At 37.1% G+C, this 19,770-nt stretch overlaps 1 protein-coding gene across 3 annotated transcripts in view; it reads left to right on the top strand.

Annotated features, from left to right (window-relative positions):
• The window catches only part of LOC122808685 (solute carrier family 2, facilitated glucose transporter member 1-like), a 621,069-nt gene that overhangs the window by 96,573 nt on the left and 504,726 nt on the right, over positions 1–19,770 (top strand). For all 3 annotated transcript variants that reach the window (XM_044079667.1, XM_044079668.1, XM_044079666.1), the window contains one exon: positions 12,182–12,341. In XM_044079667.1, coding sequence (XP_043935602.1) covers positions 12,255–12,341 — 87 coding nt within the window. In that variant the 5' untranslated portion in view covers positions 12,182–12,254. The remainder of the gene's footprint in view (positions 1–12,181; positions 12,342–19,770) is intronic.

Genomic DNA, 19,770 nt, shown 5'->3' with positions numbered 1-19,770 from the left:
ACATATTTGTGTATGTATACATATACATATTTATTTGCATAACTTAGTTGGGATCCAGTTCCCTGCCCTCCTGTTATAAAAAAGTCAATTAGCGTGGTAGAGGTGCACATACATCCCTAAGACTAAGGGATTTGAAAGCTGAATGACTTGCCATAATGTGAAGTAACACAACAGCAAGCAGTCTGCTGGGCATGGCTTGGAGCAGCTACCCATATAGCAAGTGTTTTAAGCTAGTGCTGCCTGTCCTGTCTCAAAATGTAAACCTTTCAGCTAGACGGTTTAGAAGCAAACACTCCATGCTATGGTATGAGACTATTCACAGTACTGGGATTTTTGTTTCCTAGGTTTGCAGGAAGTAGGATGCAGACCTTCTATTTCTGTATGATTATCCTATATTAGTACAGCTACTGCATTGGCGTGTTACACTTTTACATATTTCAGTGTATTTAAGTCAGTACTATGTATCTTCTTCTTCTTCTGGCTTTTTCCTGGTTAGGGGTCGCCACAGTGGATCACCTGTCCACTCATGATTGGCAGTGGAGTTTTACAGTATCGAGTTGCCAGCCTGGCACCCAACCTTCCACAGAAGGCACACACACACATGCACTCTCACCTAGGGCCAGCTTAGAGTGTCCAATCCACCTATAGCATGTCTTTGGGATGTGGGAGGAAACCGGCGCACCCGGAGGAAACCCATACAACTACAGGGAGGACATGCAGACTCCACACAGAAGGCACCCCAGCCAAGGATTGAACCAGGAAATCTCTTGCTGTGAGGCGACAACACTAACTGCTGCACCACCGTGGCCACCCCCTAAGTCTGTACTATGTATAATGTACTTATATATCATCTTGTAATTGGAAAGTGGGGGCCTGGCGTTAATGATCACTGAGGAAGGGGTTCAGTTTAAATCGTATCATGACAGGTAACTGTGCACATTAAATCCAAATTTTGTGCATAAAATCAAATTATATTTCTATATTATATCATATGCTAAATTACTGTTCCCAACTGGGGAAAAAAGAATAGAGGCCACAATAATCTGACAATTAGAACAAATTTAATGCAGTACTGATTTAATGGCAGGATAGTGGATGACTGGCATTCCTTCTAGAAGTTTGAGAATCTTTGAACATCAATTCCTGTAATAAAGTACTGTATAACACTATGTCAGATGTTAAATGATTGCAATAAAATAACAGGCATAATAGTGGGTCATACTGTGTTAGCATGAGCGTGGATGTATGAATGACAGAGAATGAAGGAATGTCAGTTGTCTAAGCTACACAAATACATGAGCAACAACACATCTACTTTTAGTATGTGGAATTTAATGTGGGTATGCTAACCGTGTGGGTAGGCTAGCCATGGGGATACGCTGGAAGGAACTCCCATAATGTCCCATGAGTGTAAATGGCTTAGGCTTAGGGGCTTCATATTAATAATATCAATCATGTGTGAGAACAGAAAGCAATGTCATAATATTTCATTTGCATTCAAGATACCACTGGTATGTCAAATAGCTTGTAGTAGATGACCAAGAAGGTCAGCCATTATTGGTAAAATGAGTGTTGAATGGCTGAGGCTTAACCTTAATGTGATTCTACAGTCATAGTCCACTTGACTTTCTGCAGTTTGCTAGCATTGACTCACTGATTCACAATACTGGGTAATGTAGGTGTGGAAGTGGCAGGTGTTTGGAATACATTACATGCTGGTAACAACAGAATCCTGGAAGCATGCAGGACTCTGAAGACCAGAAGAAGTTTGTGGTATCCTGGAGTTGGCAGAATCCTGGTAGTTAAGCTACCTAGATTAGAGGAAAGCGTAAGTTATGATCCCCAGTAAAGTGACTATCATGCCTTTTTGCTTCATTTTAAAATGTGATAAAAGATCTTCACGAATCCTGCCCAGTGGTCTGATTCTAATAATGCTAATATTATCAATCGCAGATAAAAGAAAGACTTGTTTAACTCAAACAGTGCTGTGCAAGTGAGCAACTCTGACGACACTTAGAATGGCTTATCCTTAAAGTGGTAGAACACAGTCCAGCAAGTTGGCAGTAATGAGACTTTCTTAGTTTTACAAAGGCAGCTGTATTAGGTAGCCTCCTCTGTAGGTGCAGAAAGCCACTTTGGGGTGTTTCTAAACCCACATATATATATATATATATATATATATATATATATATATATATATATATATATACTTTATCAGGATAGTCCCACTAAGCTTATGGCCTATTTACAGGGATACTTGCATTGGTATTCATATTGGCTAGGATTAATTTGGTCAAAAAACAAGGACAATTCCCCATACTCCATCAGGGTGGAATTCTAGTGTGCTGTTTTGATGTACTAATGGCATTTCCCTATCAACATTTGTTTGAAGAGTCATTGAAGATGGACAGTGAAAACAGAAATAAATTTGCTAGATTGTATGCAGACTCTGCAGAGAGATTATGGAGCACTTTGTTAGGTAAACTGTTGAATATTCTGGGTATGCAACCGAGTGGATCCAAAAAGATCTGTTAAAAACTGATGAAATATGTAAAAGATGAAATGATCACGGTGAGTAATGAAGAACAGTTTCCAGGACTGAGTAACAGACCACTGGAAAAATGACAGGTTAGAGAAAGATGTACAATCATCCAGTTAGTTAATTTTATCGTAGCTCAGCACGGTGGAAAGAATCAATATTAAGACCTGCTTGTTGAAATGTGTTGGGAAGTGTGTGTGTATTCGAAAATTGGAAACAGTGCCATACATCGCATTCCAAATGTACAGATGTATCATGGAGGAGGTAAAGTAGCAAAAATGATGCTGTTGTTGTGGGGAAGTGGACCATTTAATTATTCACAGTAAAATGAAACATTAGTGCATTGTTGAGGTAGAAGGTTCAGAGGTTGGACTGTCAAGTTTGCACCTTGCTTGCTGAAACCCAGAACCTCACACTTCACACTATATCTATATCTATATCTGTATATAGCTATATATCTGGGTCTATATCAGATGATCGAGTTTTCAGAAACCCAAAATTCTTATGGTCAAGACCATATGATCAAGTTTCCGAAAACTCGAACATCAAAAAAAAGCACCAAAAACACAAAAATCTACCTTTTTTACATTTTTGCAGGGGGAAACCCCCCCCACCCCACCCCACAACCCTTGCAATTTATATATACCAACTCCAAGATCGCACTACATTGAGGAAAAGGATACATTTTTTTATTTGAAAAGGATACATTTCCTGATCTGCACTGTACCGCAATCTCTATTCAAAAGCTTTGGGTATTCAAAAACTCATTCATATGGTCGGGACCATATGAATTTTGAGTTTCTGAAAACTCGATTAGCTGATATCGACCCCTATATCTATATATCTAAATCTATATCTATATCTATATCTATATCTTTATCTATATCTATATCTATATCTATATATCTATATCTATATCGATACCTATAGCTATACCTATACCTATACCTATATCTATACCTATATCTATACCTATATCTATATCTATATCGATATCTATATCTATATCGATATTGATATCTATATCTATGGGAATACTGAAATTAGTTGACTGGTCATTTAATCAGCAGCTTTCCTGACTGCTTAATTTGGGGGTATAGCTAGTTGATGTGAGATAGTTATAACACTGGGTTGGGTAATATGACCTTTTCCCAGTACTGTGCATTCTCAGAGTTAGTTTATTTATTTAGTAGGGGATGTAAGGGGCACAACTCCCTATATGAGAGGTGTGTAGGGGGCTTGGTCCCAGCAATAAAAAACATTTTTATTTCTTCAAGGTTATTTCTCAGAACATGTGCAGGTTAAAAATAAAATTAATAAGCTTTATGTAAAATAAGGAGAAAAACGGTAATTACCCAGAAGTTTGACCAGAAAGTTATGATCCAGTATTTAAAAGGTTTTGCAGACATCACCAGAAAGTACAAAAATGGGAAATTATTTTTTGATCAAACAAAAAATTACTGTCCAGTTATGCAGAGGCTATTAGGAAGTTCATGAATATTTTGAAGGAGTACTAAAATAAGATTTGAATTTGAAAATAATTACAGCAGTAATAATCCTTAATCGCATAGCACAGATGCAAGCAAAAATTTTAATGGTGAGGTTAATAATGGCTATGTGACTGCATTTGTGGGTCAGAGAAATAGATTAAATTTGGCTTTGGCAAAAACTTTATTTTAGATCGGATAAAGTGAAATGCACTTATTTTGAATTCCTTTTTTATTAAAATACTGCCTTAAACACTTTTTAATACATATTGCAATATCACAGATAAACAAGGGTAGCAATTACCTTAAATCATGTTTTTATCAGAGAATAGAGCTAGAAAGAGGATTACTGCTAAATCAGCCTTTTCCAACTATTATAAGTTGTGGTGATGCCACTAAGACCAATATATTTAACTATCCTCATCAGTATCATTGCATTAGGTATACCAAAAAATATACAAAAAGGATTGAATGGAAACATCAAGGTTTAGTAACATTACAAAAGTCTGGCAAGACTTTATTCACAGAAACAGACTCGGCTAATGATCCTAAATAACGACTCTTGGACAGTTGTGGCATCTCTGGTGTGCGAACAGATTCTGAGATTGCAAAAGCAGGAGCATGATTACTAAAATTATCGACATTATCAAAGAGGTGAGTATTAATCTATGCATATATGTCAGTAACAAATTCAGGGTATTTGAAGTACCACAATGTTTATCATTTCTTGCTAGTAGTAATATCGTGTCAATATTACAAGAACAAAACGATGAAGGAACGAACACTTTTTTGTTGACATGTAAAACCTGAAGTATGAAAACAGCGAAGTTATGGAACAGTGATTTTTTTTCCCAGGGAAAATAAAATCACTGTTCCAAAAAAAAAAAAAATTTATAAAGACAAAATAAAGTGGGGGGCTTCACCCCCACACCCCTGATGTTGGGGGCTGTGACCCCACACACCCCTACTTAAATATGCCAACCCCGAGATTGCACCACAGTAGAGAAAACAGCAAAGTCCCGATAACGGCCCAGCGATTTTTTTTCCCTGGGAAAAAAATCGCTGTTCTGTAACTTTGCTGTTTTCAGACTTTGGGTTTTACATGTCGACGAAAGAGTGTTCACTCTTCTAATACAGACCCATAATATCAACTCTGTAATGGAATGTAAGCTACGAGAATAGTCCCATTAGTGTTTTTTTCCCCAGAATGTTAACATTTAGTTAAATCATCTAGTTTCCATTTATTGCTCGTAATTCTTAGTTCATTTCTAACATACTGTGGTTAAGTTTAAAAGGTACAGTACCTTGTTCCTTAGTACAAGGTGAGTGTATGTTTTGCACCTTAGTAGAGATGTATGCAAATATAATAGCCCCTGTAACTTATTTATGAATCTGATCTGCAGTACAATAAAATATTGTATAGATATAAATTAAAATGTGTGATATGAGATTTTGGTCAGGTTTCTATAAAACAATGAACTTGAGAATTTAAGTGGACAAACCTGCATTAGAATTCAGGGATTTTTATTAACAATGCATCTTATAGTTTAATGTTTTGTAGATTTAAAACAAACACAAAGGAGCTTCCAGTGCCAAAAAAAACTAAGAACTGATACGAAATGTACTAGTGCCACAAAGCACACAAACCAATTCTCAGAAATTCTGCAACACAGTTCATAAGGTATTGTTTTTATTTCTCTGTGCTTGTAATTTCTGAGAGTTGGTTTGTATGGTCTGTGGCACTTGTGCATTTCATTTTGGTTCCTTTGTAGAATTATGGGGTATATTTTTCATAGGTAAAGTAGATGTCAGTCTGTAGACATCATAGATTTGGTTGAATATTATCACTCACTAGGAATGACATTGTTTTCACTGCTTTAATATCTCCATATGCTCTGGATAATGTATTTATTTGATGCTAAAAATTATAGGCATATCCTGTTACCCTTTCACACCTTACTAAAGACCTTACAAAAGACAGTACAGTATTACAGGGTCCTTAGGATGCTACTGGAAACCTCTGTCTTCGTCAATGACTGTGATGAGATTATTCAGGACAAAATTTCTTTTGTGTTGAAATAGTGTTACTGAGTGACTAAAATTCTAACCAAAAAAGCCATTCATGACCTCATAAAAAGTGTTGTTTTGCCAATGTGAGTTCATCGATATGGCTTATGGGCTGGGGAAGGTGTAAGGTTGCACAGGAAGTACCTGGCAGCAACCAATTTAAATGTTAATGTGCCCAAAATTTCTTTCATGTTCTATCATGGTGAACGGTCAAGACTATTCACAGAATGTGGGTTTCTTTGGAGGAAGCAAAGTATATGTTCATATGTATGTGCATGTGTGTGTGTGTGTGTGTGTGTGTGTGCGCGCGCACACACGTGTATATATATATATATATATATATATATATATATATATAGACACACACACACACACACACACACACACACACACACACACACACACACACAATAAACAACAATTAAATACTTTTGATTTTTTTTGTTATTTATTGTTGATTGGATGGCTGTGCCACATGTTGTAGTCATTAAGGTATATATGATGTATTTTTCAAAATGAATGCGAATGCTGATGAAGGGAGTTTCCGAAAGCTTTATTTTGTTATTTTGTTTGTAATAAACTGAGCGTTTCTATCTGTTTGGGATTCGTTTGTTTTTGATCATTTTCAGTCCACACATGGCTAAAACAATCTGTCACTTAAGGAAGAATCTAGAAAGTCTACTAAAACTAACAAATAATGGCTTAGCAGAATAAATACATAATTCTGCTTAAAACATAGGTCTCACTTATACATGTTTGAGAGAATATAGTGATAACCTTACATAAAACACCAGTTACAAACCATGTATCAATATTAACTTAAACTTAGCATTACTGTCCTTTGAACAGCAAAGACAAAAGAAAGATTTAATCAAATGATATAAACAAATAAGGGTGACAGTACAAATCGGAAAAAAATGATACAAAAATAACAAGTGAAAACATAGAAAACTATTTTTATAAAATGTTTATAAATCCCAGAATGGGATCAGAAACAGATTATTGATAAAAAATTCTGATGAGTCATAAGTCTAACACTTAATTCATAATGTAACCTGAAAAGAAAAGGAAAAAAGGAGACTTTAACAAAGAAAAAATAAGTTCCCACATAAACTGTAGTAGGTTATATCTGCTACTATATGATTACAGATACCAATGAGTTATATTTAATGGAGTCAAAAAAAGAAATCGTCTTGTGGCCTCACAAATAGAAAAATAGATAACAACAAAATAAAATTACCTGGCTTTAACAGATTGTAAATATGTTTGTACTAATCAAAAAAATATATATAAAAAGGAATGCATAAAATTTAGGGTAAATCATTCCAATCATACCAGAGAATACAAATCTAATACAAATGTCAATAAACCATTAACAAATAAATTAAGTTATATGATGCTGGTACAGTGTCATGCTGTAGTCAGAGAATGTGCCCTGAACCCCCCCCATGATAGACTTGAAAGCTCCATAATTCCTACCTAAAGGAGGTGCATATATGCTTCTCTGAATGCGCAACCTCCTGATCAAGTGGTGTACCATCTTCAACCTCCTGACCATGTGGTGTACCATCTTCAACCTCCTGACCATGTGGTGTACCATCTTTAGCCTCATGACCAAGTGGTGTACCATCTTCAACCTCCTGACCAAGTGGTGTACCATCTTTACCCTCATGACCAAGTGGTGTACCATCTTCAACCTCCTGACTATGTGGTGTGCCATCTTCAACCTCCTGACCAAGTGGTGTACCATCTTTACCCTCATGACCAAGTGGTGTACCATCTTCAATCTCCTGACCAAGTGGTGTACCATCTTCAGCCTCGCGACCAAGTGGTGTACCATCTTCAACCTCCTGACCATGTGGTGTACCATCTTCAGCCTCGTGACCAAGTGGTGTAGTATCTTCAACCTCCTGACCATGTGGTGTACCAGCTTTAGTCTCATGACCAAGTGGTGTACCATCTTCAACCTCCTGACCAAGTGGTGTACCATCTTTACCCTCATGACCAAGTGGTGTACCATCTTCAACCTCCTGACCAAGTGGTGTACCATCTTTACCCTCATGACCAAGTGGTGTACCATCTTCAACCTCCTGACCAAGTGGTGTACCATCTTCAGCCTCATGACCAAGTGGTGTAGTATCTTCAACCTCCTGACCATGTGGTGTACCAGCTTTAGTCTCATGACCAAGTGGTGTACCATCTTCAACCTCCTGACCAAGTGGTGTACCATCTTCAGTTCAGAACCTGCTCAGCTCTTACTGCTGCATTTACAATGAGGCTAGGTAGACTCCTCATTCCCCAAAATGGGCAAGCCAGCATCTCCCACTCACTTCCATCCTCCCCCTGTCTAGTCCTTTCCAGTGCCCATGTTACTAGTTGAGCCTGAGTTGTCTGGGGTGCAGTAAGGGCTTTGTCCCTTTTCATCACATGGCTGGACTCTGCGCTGATTATATTTTCATTAAAACTGGACCCTCTCTCTCCTCATTCATTCCTCTGTCATTCGTGTTCTTTAAAGGCCACACCTACTACTCTCTGTCCTTCTGCTTCTTTAAAGCTAAAATCTGACCTTCCACAAATTGGAATAGTCCTTAACGCTAGCAAACACTGACAACACCGTGATGTATTTCGCTTTCTCTTCCCATTCACCATCAAGAGTCATCCAGAAATCAGTCTCCCTTATCCTTTTTTGGCTTCTCAAAATGAAATGTGTGCCTGTCCCCAAGAAGGCCAATGCAATGTCACTGACACTAAACTGAAACTTGAAATGATCTCATCAGATTTGAATATCAACAAACCCTCCTAATCTCCCATTATAATCTCCCTAGCTTTCAAGCACATAGACCTCTGGTTCACTCAGATACTCTCCTTTCAATATCATGATGAACAAACTATATCTACAATCAATAATCTTCCACGCTGGACCTGGCAGATCTCATGCATCCTAGTCACAGAAGGACATAGCACTTTCAAGAAAGAAATCCTACCAGTTCAACTTAAGTATGCCCTCCCCTACTTGTGGCCATTGTCTCAAAAAAGAACCTGTCATCCCACCTAACAGCTTCGAATAAAGTATACGCAATCACCCCCCCCTACCTCCAACACACACTCACACACATACGCACACACATACCAAGAGGGAATATCTTTATACATTCCTAGACAAAGCTTGTTGGCTTCAAGAACAACAACAAGCAAAGCTGTTAATAGGATCTTTCCTTTTTTTTTTTAAACATCCAGAATTTGACATTTTTGCTTTTTTGTTCGTTGAATTGTCTTTGAGGTCTACATGCTACAGTGTTTGCTCTAAGTATTTGGTTTCTTTTGATGATAATTCTGCAGAAGAAAAACAGATATCTACACTTTCTTGTATTTTTTTCCTGTGGCTTCCAAGTACAAGACATGTCTCTGAGTATAACTATTTAGATCTACTTCTTCTCTGAAATATACTGAGCGCGAACTATAGCTTTCACAAAGCATATTGTTTCAGTAAATATTCAGTTTAATTTTTAGCATACACATTAACTTAGATGACAATTCAGTATTCCATATGTTGAAGACAGTGTATATGTTACTGTTGTCACTGACAATGCAAAAGCCCAAATGAAAGGGATTTTGGTATATGTCAGCAAATCCTTACCTCACTTTATGTCAGACAAATTTAATGTACAATGTTTGGGTTTAGTAAGTGAAGTCCCTTGCCCACACAGTAAATTGCATAATTTATTCCACATTGTTGCTGTACATTGTATAATATAGTGCTATATTTTATTTTTATATAAAGTTAACTAAGGGAAAGACTCTGAAATGATTCCAGCAAATTACACACCCATTTTTTTTCATTTAAGTCCCTTAGACTGCAGTCTGAATCTTGTCTAAGACTTTGTGTCAGTGTTGTGCATTTCAGTGTTAATCCAAAACTTTAAATGTCTTTTTATAGGTTTGTGGGTAAATACTAATTTATTATTATTCTACATACTATTACAAACCCAGCCAATAGTCAGAGATCAGAATCAAACTCTGTACCTTGTATCTGTGAGGTGAGGACCCTACCCATTATGCCAAACCTGTTTATGATTATTGAACTCATTTTTGTTAATTAAAAATGAAACCTGCAGTGTATACACTAATATCAGAATGGACGTATATATGTTTATCATCTTGGCATGCTAGCCAAGTAGCAGTAAAAGATGCATTATATCACAGCTTCAGTGGTTAGCATTGCTGCCTCACAGCAAGAGGTTCTCCGGTTCGATCCCCGGCTGGGGTGCCTTCTGTGCGGAGTCTGCATGTCCTCCCTGTGGTCGCGTGGGTTTCCTCCGGGTGCTCCGGTTTCCTCCCACATCCCAAAGACATGCTGTAGGTGGATTGGACACTCTAAATTGGCCCTAGGTGTGCGTGTGAGTGTTCCTTCTATGGAAGGTTGGGCGCCGGGCTGGCAACTCGACACCGTAAAACTCCACTGCCATTCAATGTGCGGACAAGGTGATCCGCTGTGGCGACCCCTGACCGGGAAAAAGCCGAAAGAAGAAGAAGAAGAAGAAGAGGTCTCTGTAATTATTAATGCAGTGTGCCTGATACATGCAATGCAATGCTTTGTTATAGCAATAACCCATGCCTGGGTGTGGGTAATGCTGGATTTACCCATGGTTGGCGTGGTTTGGTCCCGAGGGCGAAGCCCGAGGGACCAAACAAAGCCAACCGTGGGCAAATACAGCATTACCCACACCCAGTAGTGGGTTATTGCTATTATACCATGACATTATTTAAGAAAAGAAACTATTACTTTTCTTAAATGATGGCATAGTATAATGCCTGTTTACTGCCCTTCCGCAGATGTCTGGCATCCGCTGCAGTTCTGATGCCTGCGCAGTACATCAAAGCTGTGGGCAAAAGCAACGGAGAAAGCAAGATCTCCGTTGCTTTTTTTTTACTGTTTTTGCTATGTTAAATGGGTTTAACATAGCGAGACAGTTTTAAAATAAGCAACGGAGATGTCCGTTGCTTATTTTAAAACTGTCTCGCTATGTTAAACCCATTTGACATAGCAAAACAGTAAAAAAAGCAACGGAGATCTTGCTTTCTCCGTTGCTTTTTAAAACCTGTCTTGCTATGTTAAATGGGTTTAGCATAGCGAGACAGCTTTCAAATAAGCAACGAAGATCTCCGTTGCTTATTTTAAAGCTGTCTCGCTATGTTAAACCCATTTAACATAGCGAGACAGTGTTTTAGTAGAGTTATACTAATGGAAAAAGTCCGGCGACGGACCTTTTCCATTAGTATAACTCGATTTACAATGTGCACGCTGGCCAATCAGCGTGCACGTTTTGGGGGGGTCATGGTATAATTTGCAATATCATACTGTCTCTGTAAAGGCAAATATACACCAAAATATATCCTTCGATTCCTGAAATTTCTTTTAAACAAAAGATTTTACTCTACAGTGCTGAGTCTACTTTCATGCAGCTGACTTTATGCAAAAATAATTTTAAATAATGTTTTTTTATGCCATAGCTTAATTTTAATGTAAAACATACTGACAGTTAACTAAATGACTACAGACTAAATTTTCAGGTCACATTTGTGTGCTGCTTGTAAACTAAGAGACTGTATTCCATGAGGTATGAATAGATACTTGTCGATCAACATAGTAAAAGGTGAGGCCACATATTCTTGGAGACAGGATGTGCACTTTCACCAGGTTGTTAAATCTCAGAGATGCTATATACGTAACAGGTTTGTGGAGGTGAAGTCCCACCATTGTAGTGCAAGAGCTTTCCCATTGCAAAAAAAAAAATGCTTTTAGTTTAGGTTTGAACCAGCTATAGTGTCACATTGACTGACTGTCTATAAGTGTATGAAAATTGACCCCTGCACCGTTATTTGCAATGTCCACAGTAAACCCAAAAGGTTCATGAAGCCTGAAAACTTAAGTCTTTCATTTTTTATTAAGGTCTTAGTTGTTGTAATAAAAGGTATAATCCCATATTGGTAGATATTTTGCTAATCCTAAAAAGTTTACTGGTCTGTAATATATAGAGATTGAGAATTTTGACTATAATACATGTTTTTTTTTTTTTGTCATTTCTAGTGCTGTCTCAAACACAGTAACTGACTATGTTATCATAACTGGGATCATCTTGTTCAAGGCCCAAACACAGAAGATGAGGAAATCAGAAATTACCACCACTCCTGAAGGAGACACAGTTATAGAGAGAAATGAAGCTGATATAACCATGGGTAGCCCCAAGGTAATGCCAAACTTAATTGATTTTTTTCAGCCATTTACCAGCAGGTAAGTGCAATATTAATATTTACAGGTAATCGTAATGATATCAGTTCGCTTATGACTTGGGTTATGGTAATCAACTCATCAGTTATTCAAGACAGCAAGTGCATGATTATACATGCTACTGTTTTAGCTACCTAATGTAGTACAGATATTCAGTGATGTGATGTGGTGAGTTCTGCTTCATGAATCTTTTTTTTAATATTTTTTTTTTTATTTTTAACAAGAACAGTAACAATAATAACATTTACACTTGTAATATAAAACTATATACAGAGTCCATGACAAAATAAACATTTGTATACATTCAGGAAATCAGTTAATATTTTTGCAGTAATACTTGCAACTTTTCCCAAGCAATTGATTTGTGAGTTGAATTCTTTGTTTTGAGCTTTATGCTAGGAATTTCATTATGACATAAAGTACTGGCTAAATGGATAAAATCATTTCTAAATGAGAGAGAAGAATTAGTCTTCCAATTTTTTGTTACAATTTTCCTTGCAATTGAAAGAATTGACCATAAAATATGTATTTGAGATTTAGGTATTACATCTGGTATTGGTACATTGAACAAAATGAGAGAATCAGAGATAACACACTTCTCATTTCATAAGGCCTTACAAAAATCTCTGACGTCACTCCAAAATTGAGATAACACTGTGCATGTAATAAACATGTGATACCAATCAGCTTCTGTTGCTTTACACCCCCAACATTTTGTGTCGTTCTTTTTGTATATTTGTGCAATTCTTTGTGGTGTAAAGAAGCATCTATTGAGAAATTTCCAAGTGTAAATCTTCCAATATGGGAAAATTGTTGTTTTCTCTATTGATTTTAGAAGAAGCTTTTTGTTATTAATGGTAAATTCTTCCCTGTTAATTTGAGTAGAATAATCTTTTAAACATGCATGCAATTTGTCATTGTTTACCACCTGTGACTAGTTGAAGATTCACAGTTTGCTGTGGTGCTGTTATAGGTAGCCAACGTGGAGACGACTGCAGTGGCAGAAGTAAATAATATGATGAAAAGTGGGAAGCTTTAGCTACAAGGCAAGAATGCATAGCCCACAGGGGGGCATTGACAATGAGAAGCATGTGAATGAAAGGGTTACAGAAAGAATGAATGTTTAATGACAGTCCTTTTCTGTGATACCTAATTCATCATGTCTGAATGAGCAAAAGAACAATTGCTGATGGTTTCAACGTTTAAAGTATCCTTAGTTTTGAACTCACAGTTACTTATATTAGGGAATTTTTACCTCCTGCATGGAAAGTGTGGAGACCTTGCTATCAAATAAAAACTGTCAACCATTGCCTATTGCATGAAAAATCAATTAATTGCATTTCCCTGAAAATTAACTTAATAAAACAAATCACATCAATAAAAATAACTAATGACTTTGGCAAAGATCAATACCGCAGCTTCAGGTGAGCTGACATGGTAGCAGCAGAGAAATGTCTTTTACCCAGGTAATGCTTAGGGTAATTCAATATGTAAGGAAACAGATCCAGTTATGGCAGTTGAAATCCAAACAATGCTACTCACTGGTGACACCAGCAGAAAAACTGGCATGTAAGATCTTTTTGCTCCATTTTGTTGACCACTAACAATTCATTAGGCTTAGGTCCTTAAATACATGGAATTTAGTTAGAATAACAGAGGAACTCCTTCAGTGCTGTTAGGCATCCCAAAGCAAATAATTATTTCTGTTTAAATGGTGTAGATGGTGGGGTGTGATTTTCACTGGCAAAGCTGTAGATAATGAATAGAAGGTGATATATTATAGCAATAACGGCTGGGTGTGGATAATGCTGGATTTGCCCACTGTTGGTGTGGTTTGGTCACGAGGCCAAAGCCCGAGTGACCAAACAAAGCCAGCTGTGGATAAATCCAGTATTACCAATTAACAAACCAATGAGGTGGATAATTCCTGGTAAGGTCCTGACAAGGTGTAGTAGTATAAATAAAACTTTAATACAAAAACAAAAAATGGTCAAGCACTTTCGTTCCCAAAAGGAACTTCTTCAGAGCCATTTTACATAATAAAACCATCATTTAAATAGCATTTAAAATCATCATGTGACTTGCTCACTCAATGTTCCCATAAAGAAACAGTAACATTCCACTAAATAAATTGCAAAATCATTGCTCTTTTCTTTAAAACAGGCAAAATAGATAATATGTTTATCACCTCAGGATACGTGCCTAAGGTGGAGACGGGCAACGTGGTCCCACTTCCCCACTTCACAAAGGAGGGCCCCCAACCAATTGGAAATTACCGTCCCATCAAGCCAAGCCTGCTGATCGTGCCATGGAGAGATAATAATGGGAACCCATAAATAAGACATAGGGGACTAGCAGACTTGGAGACTTTGGATCCGACCCAGTTTGAGAGCAGATCATCAGCTTTTTCATGCTTTTAAACTTTTTCAGACTTTCACCAAGGCCATTGATGCCATTGAGGCAGTCCACAGCCTACCTTGACCTGGCCTCAAAGGCTTTTGCAATACCCCACCCAGGTATATCAGCTAAAACTCATCAGCTTAAATGTAAACCCACACGTCACACACAACTGGTTAAAGAGCTAAGTAAGAACTGCTAATAGGACAGAGAGACGGCCAATTCAGTTTCCCATGTCAGACTCAAAGCCGTGGTGTCCCACAGTCTCTTCAGGCCACTCCACTCCACAGTAGCTGTCAGCATTCAGCAGCACAAGCAAACAAGCAAACAACAGGCTGATGAGGTTAGGACTGACGCTGGAACTGCCATAACTCCTTCCATGAACATCTATCACAGATAGAATACAGAATAAGCTTATCCTTCAAAAAAAAACTTGCCAGCCAGAGCCATACCCCCAGGTAAAAGCCATAAAGTCATAGTCATAAAAAGAAAACAAGGTTACCTTACCCTACCGGGGTGGCAGACCACTAACTAGAGACAGAAGAGGTAAGAACCTATGACACAGGCCAGGTTGTATCCTTATAATACCAGGCACAGTTGTTGCATTCAGCCTTAGTTGCCATTAAAGTTCACATTCCTCTACCCTATTCTCCCAAAAGTCTCCCTTGTCATCCCTTTTAACTTTTTCTAAAATGCCAAATAGGAATTTTGAATCATAGCCACAGTATTTGGTATGCTTATACAAAACATTGTTCTTATCTTTGTTTTTAATGGCATACAAGTGCTCATATATACATTTATGTAAACTCCTAACAGTTTTCCCGATATAAAAATCATTACATTTGGAGCAAGTTGCAATGTATGCAAGACCAGAACTGCCGCATTTTCTTGTGTCCAAACTAATATGCTGTTCTGGACAAGAGTTGTCTTCAATGATCTCATAAAAGCTTTTGATTTAATTAGTTACTATTTGGCAAACTTACTGAAATTAGTTTCAATGTAAAACCTTGATTTGTAGGTTTCCTCACAATAGATCCTTTAAGGTGAAAGTGGGCACCACCACCTCTAAACCAGCTCCACTTATGACAGTCCCTCCCACAGTTCCACTTTAGCCTCTCTGCTATTGTCCAGATTTATCAAAAACTCATATCTCATCCCCCTGGGATACTTCTAATTCTTTACTCAAATGACATGGTCATCTGCAGGTCAAAGAAATCCCATTTTGTTATACAAACTCAGCTCTGAAATGACCTTCAAACCCTCAATCAATGTCTAATTTGCCACAAACTTATTTATACTCAATCCCTCTAAAAAAATCAATGCTGTTTGGAACTAAAAAAAAATAGTCAAAGTACCGAGCTTCCTTAATATTAAAGATGTTAACAATACCACCATCAAAACTGCAGCATCCTTCAAATACTTCTTCATTTGTTAGACCAATCTCGGCTTTCAACTACCCATTCAAAAGACACACAGAAAGATCAACACACTACTGTCTACTGTTTTGGCCAAACAAGTTATCACCTCTTGTGTCTAATCCAGCCAAAGCAGCAATAGACCAAGGAATACTTTCAAATTAACTCGAATATGGATGACCCATAGTAGCTGCAGATTCAAGGAAAAATGTCACTACCTTGCAAACCATCTCCAGTAAAATCTGCCACTCCATTACTAATGATCTCCATTGCCTCTTACCAAAGTTAAATGGCTCCCAGTACATGTGAGAGCCAACCACCTACTAGGATCACTAATTCACAAAACACTTTTTTCTGAGACATCCTCCCCTCTCACTCATAAACTTTTCACCAAAACCCTCGACATGTAATCTCAGGGGTATCTCTCAGTCTCAACCCACCTTACTAACTCCAAAAACAAAAATTCATTGCACTAATCATGCGTTCCCCATCCTAGCAACTAAACTAAGAGACTCCATTCCTCTCGCGATCTGAAACATCCAAAAGTACTCAGACTTCAGATGTCTACTTAAGGAACAATTGCACTCACTAAGGTTATATTATGTGAACGCTGCAGTTCAGTCACACCCCTTTATCCTTTTTCATCCTTACTTATCTCACCTTTTTAACTTCCGCGGTGGTGCAGCAGTGGCATTGTTGCCTCATAGCAAGAGGTTCTCCCGTTCGATTCTCGGCTTTGGTTGGGAGTGCCTTCCTTGACACCATAAAAAAACAACTGCCAATCATTAGCGGACCGGAGTTCCGCTGTGGCGACCCCTAACCAGGAAAAGCTGATAGACAAACAACTTATCTCACCTTTTTACATCCTCACTTACTGCCTCTCCTTCATCCACTTCCCTCTTTTATTTACATCTCTCACTCTCTCTCTTCTTTCTACTCCTCTTCCCTCTGTGTGCCTTGGTCACCACTTCTCTGTCTTCTCTCAGTGACATCCTTTCCTGCGACTATTCTCACGTACATCTTCCAAGGTCTTCATACCACTCTGTATAATGATATGCTGTAACCCTGCAGCATAAGCCATCTCAGTCATTGCAGCTAAATCTTATCCAAAAAGCTGTGTTAAGCATAATTCTATTTTTCCAGCCACGTTTTGACATTGTAAACTGCTTCTTGAACTAAGTGTACCATATTCTTGCATTTGTAAATATCTGTATTTTTTTTTATCATATCCTTGTATCTTGTAAATATCTTTTGTTAATTTCTTTCTGATTCTATACACTTGGGCTGTGCCTGCAAATGGTCCATTGAGGTCAGTGCACTACCCCAGTAAACAAATATAGATAAATAAATAATTTAGTATGCTATCACAGAGGCATCTAATGGTCTTTGGTTATAGATAGAGAGAAAGAAAGAGATATTGATAGACACACACACACACACACACACACACACACACACACACACACACACACACACACACACACACACACACTTTCCAATGTTATCTTTAAATTTAGCTTTGTGTCCCATACTAAATACAAAATATAAGTCTTATTCTGATATTCAGTTGCTACTGTAGCAAACCTGCCTTTTGAATCACTATTTGAGGTGAAATAGCCTGCACCATAATAGATTGATTTCTCCATAAAATTTATATATTTTTTTTCTTTTCACCTTAATGAAAGCATTTATTAATGTTATATAACCTTTACACACAAATGTGTCATCATCCTTTTCTATTAAATACTTTCTGTATAAAAAGTCTGATTTATTAATTTTAAAATATTTAAATAATCCCCCTCTTTCAAAACCAGAATTTAGAGGATTAAGCTGTATTTAGAAATGCACATGAACGTTTTTTTTTCTTTTATATATCCAAAATAATGGAAATTTAAGAAACATTATTTGGTTAATAATGTAAACTTATACACAATAAAAGGCTCCACCGTTTGTATATGTCATTAAATAGTAAGAAGCAGTTTAAAGGACATACATGGACTTAAATAGATAGAAAAAAAACTAAACAGTTCAACATAAAAATAACTTCTTGATCCCATTCGAGAAACCCAAAGTTCCCAATCTGATTAAGGAAACATAATCAGATTATCCCTAACCTAACGTACACACTACTATGAAATACCTAGCCCTTGTTAGTAACAGGTTGTTACCAATGGAAAGAAGTAGAAAGCAGCTTGTAACAAATCCATATGCTCATACTGAAATATTAAATAGCAAAACAAGATACCATAATGACAGTAGAGTTTTATCTAGAGACTAGCACAAAGAAAACACTTGTTCCTACTTATTGGGTTATCCTAATATATATATTTATATCTCTTTAATGGCCACGTTCATCTCACATAGTATGGCAACATGATGCATCATTATAATTTTAATCATGAAATAAGTAAACACTTATTTTTCTTTATTCTTTATACCTTATTTCCTAACAGTCCATTTCTGTAATAGAGTTGTTCTTTTAATGTTTGATGTCAATAAGAGTTTTTTGAATATAAAGGACCAATAAACATAAGTAGTTACATATTGAAGTAATAATAATTAATCCTGTTCACAATTCTTGACACATGCACATAACTAAATATGGACATGCTAACAATGGATGCGAGAGGGACACAATACAACATGCTGAGAAAGGGGAGTAAATATGATATTAATGTTGATAACATTCTGAGTTAAGATAACAGCAACAACGGTGGTTACATTATGGGCTAGTCATATAGACTGCTGTTATTGAATATGACATATATATACTGGAAATATATGTGTGATAACTAATAGCACTGCTGTATTCTCCACTTCACCACGTATAAACAAGAAAAAATGAGCCCTACCACTGTTGTGTCATACACATAAGAAAGGGACATGTTTTGCCATTTGTTGTTATTTGGCAACCATAGACAAGGGGTATATTACCTTGAAACATGTATTAGACACGTATGTATTTTATATTCATTTGCATCCTAAATAGTAATATAATAACACTAAAAACATACAAGTGACAAATGACAACAAGATCTGATGACATTTCAGTAATTCAAGGTCTGTTTGCAAATGAAGTGTATCTACTACATGATTATACTGGGCATGCTCAATAGAAATTACAGAAAACACTACCATAACAGCCTGTAAATAACACAAACACACAAGAAAGTGTCCCAACACAGGCTTGATCACACTTTATGATGATTTTGCATCATGGCATACAATAAGAAATGTTATGTAAGTCCTCATGTCCTATCAAGCTGTACAATGTGAAGATACAATTGCAGTAGTACAGAAATGTTTGGAGGAAGACATACAATGCAGTGAATTCTCATTTGGAAATTAAGTAGTTCATGTAACATACAATGATATACTCAAGATATGCATCTTGCCAGACTTGAACACATGTCATGACAGATATCGGAAAGATGCGTATCAACCTGTGATGCCACAGAAATAGGCATACTATGGGTTTTGATGAATGCTCTTGAAGGACTTACAGCACATCCCTTTTGTAATGGGTATGCATCCCCTATCATGGAGGGTGATGCCTTAAAAATGTGACTCTCTTAC

The sequence above is a fragment of the Protopterus annectens genome, chromosome 8.part0, assembly GCF_019279795.1.
Source record: "Protopterus annectens isolate FY-2018-M chromosome 8.part0, PAN1.0, whole genome shotgun sequence".
In the NCBI taxonomy this organism is placed as follows: Eukaryota; Metazoa; Chordata; order Ceratodontiformes; family Protopteridae; genus Protopterus; species Protopterus annectens.
Note: the sequence above shows the minus strand (reverse complement) of the source record. Positions and strands in the feature narration are given on the sequence as shown.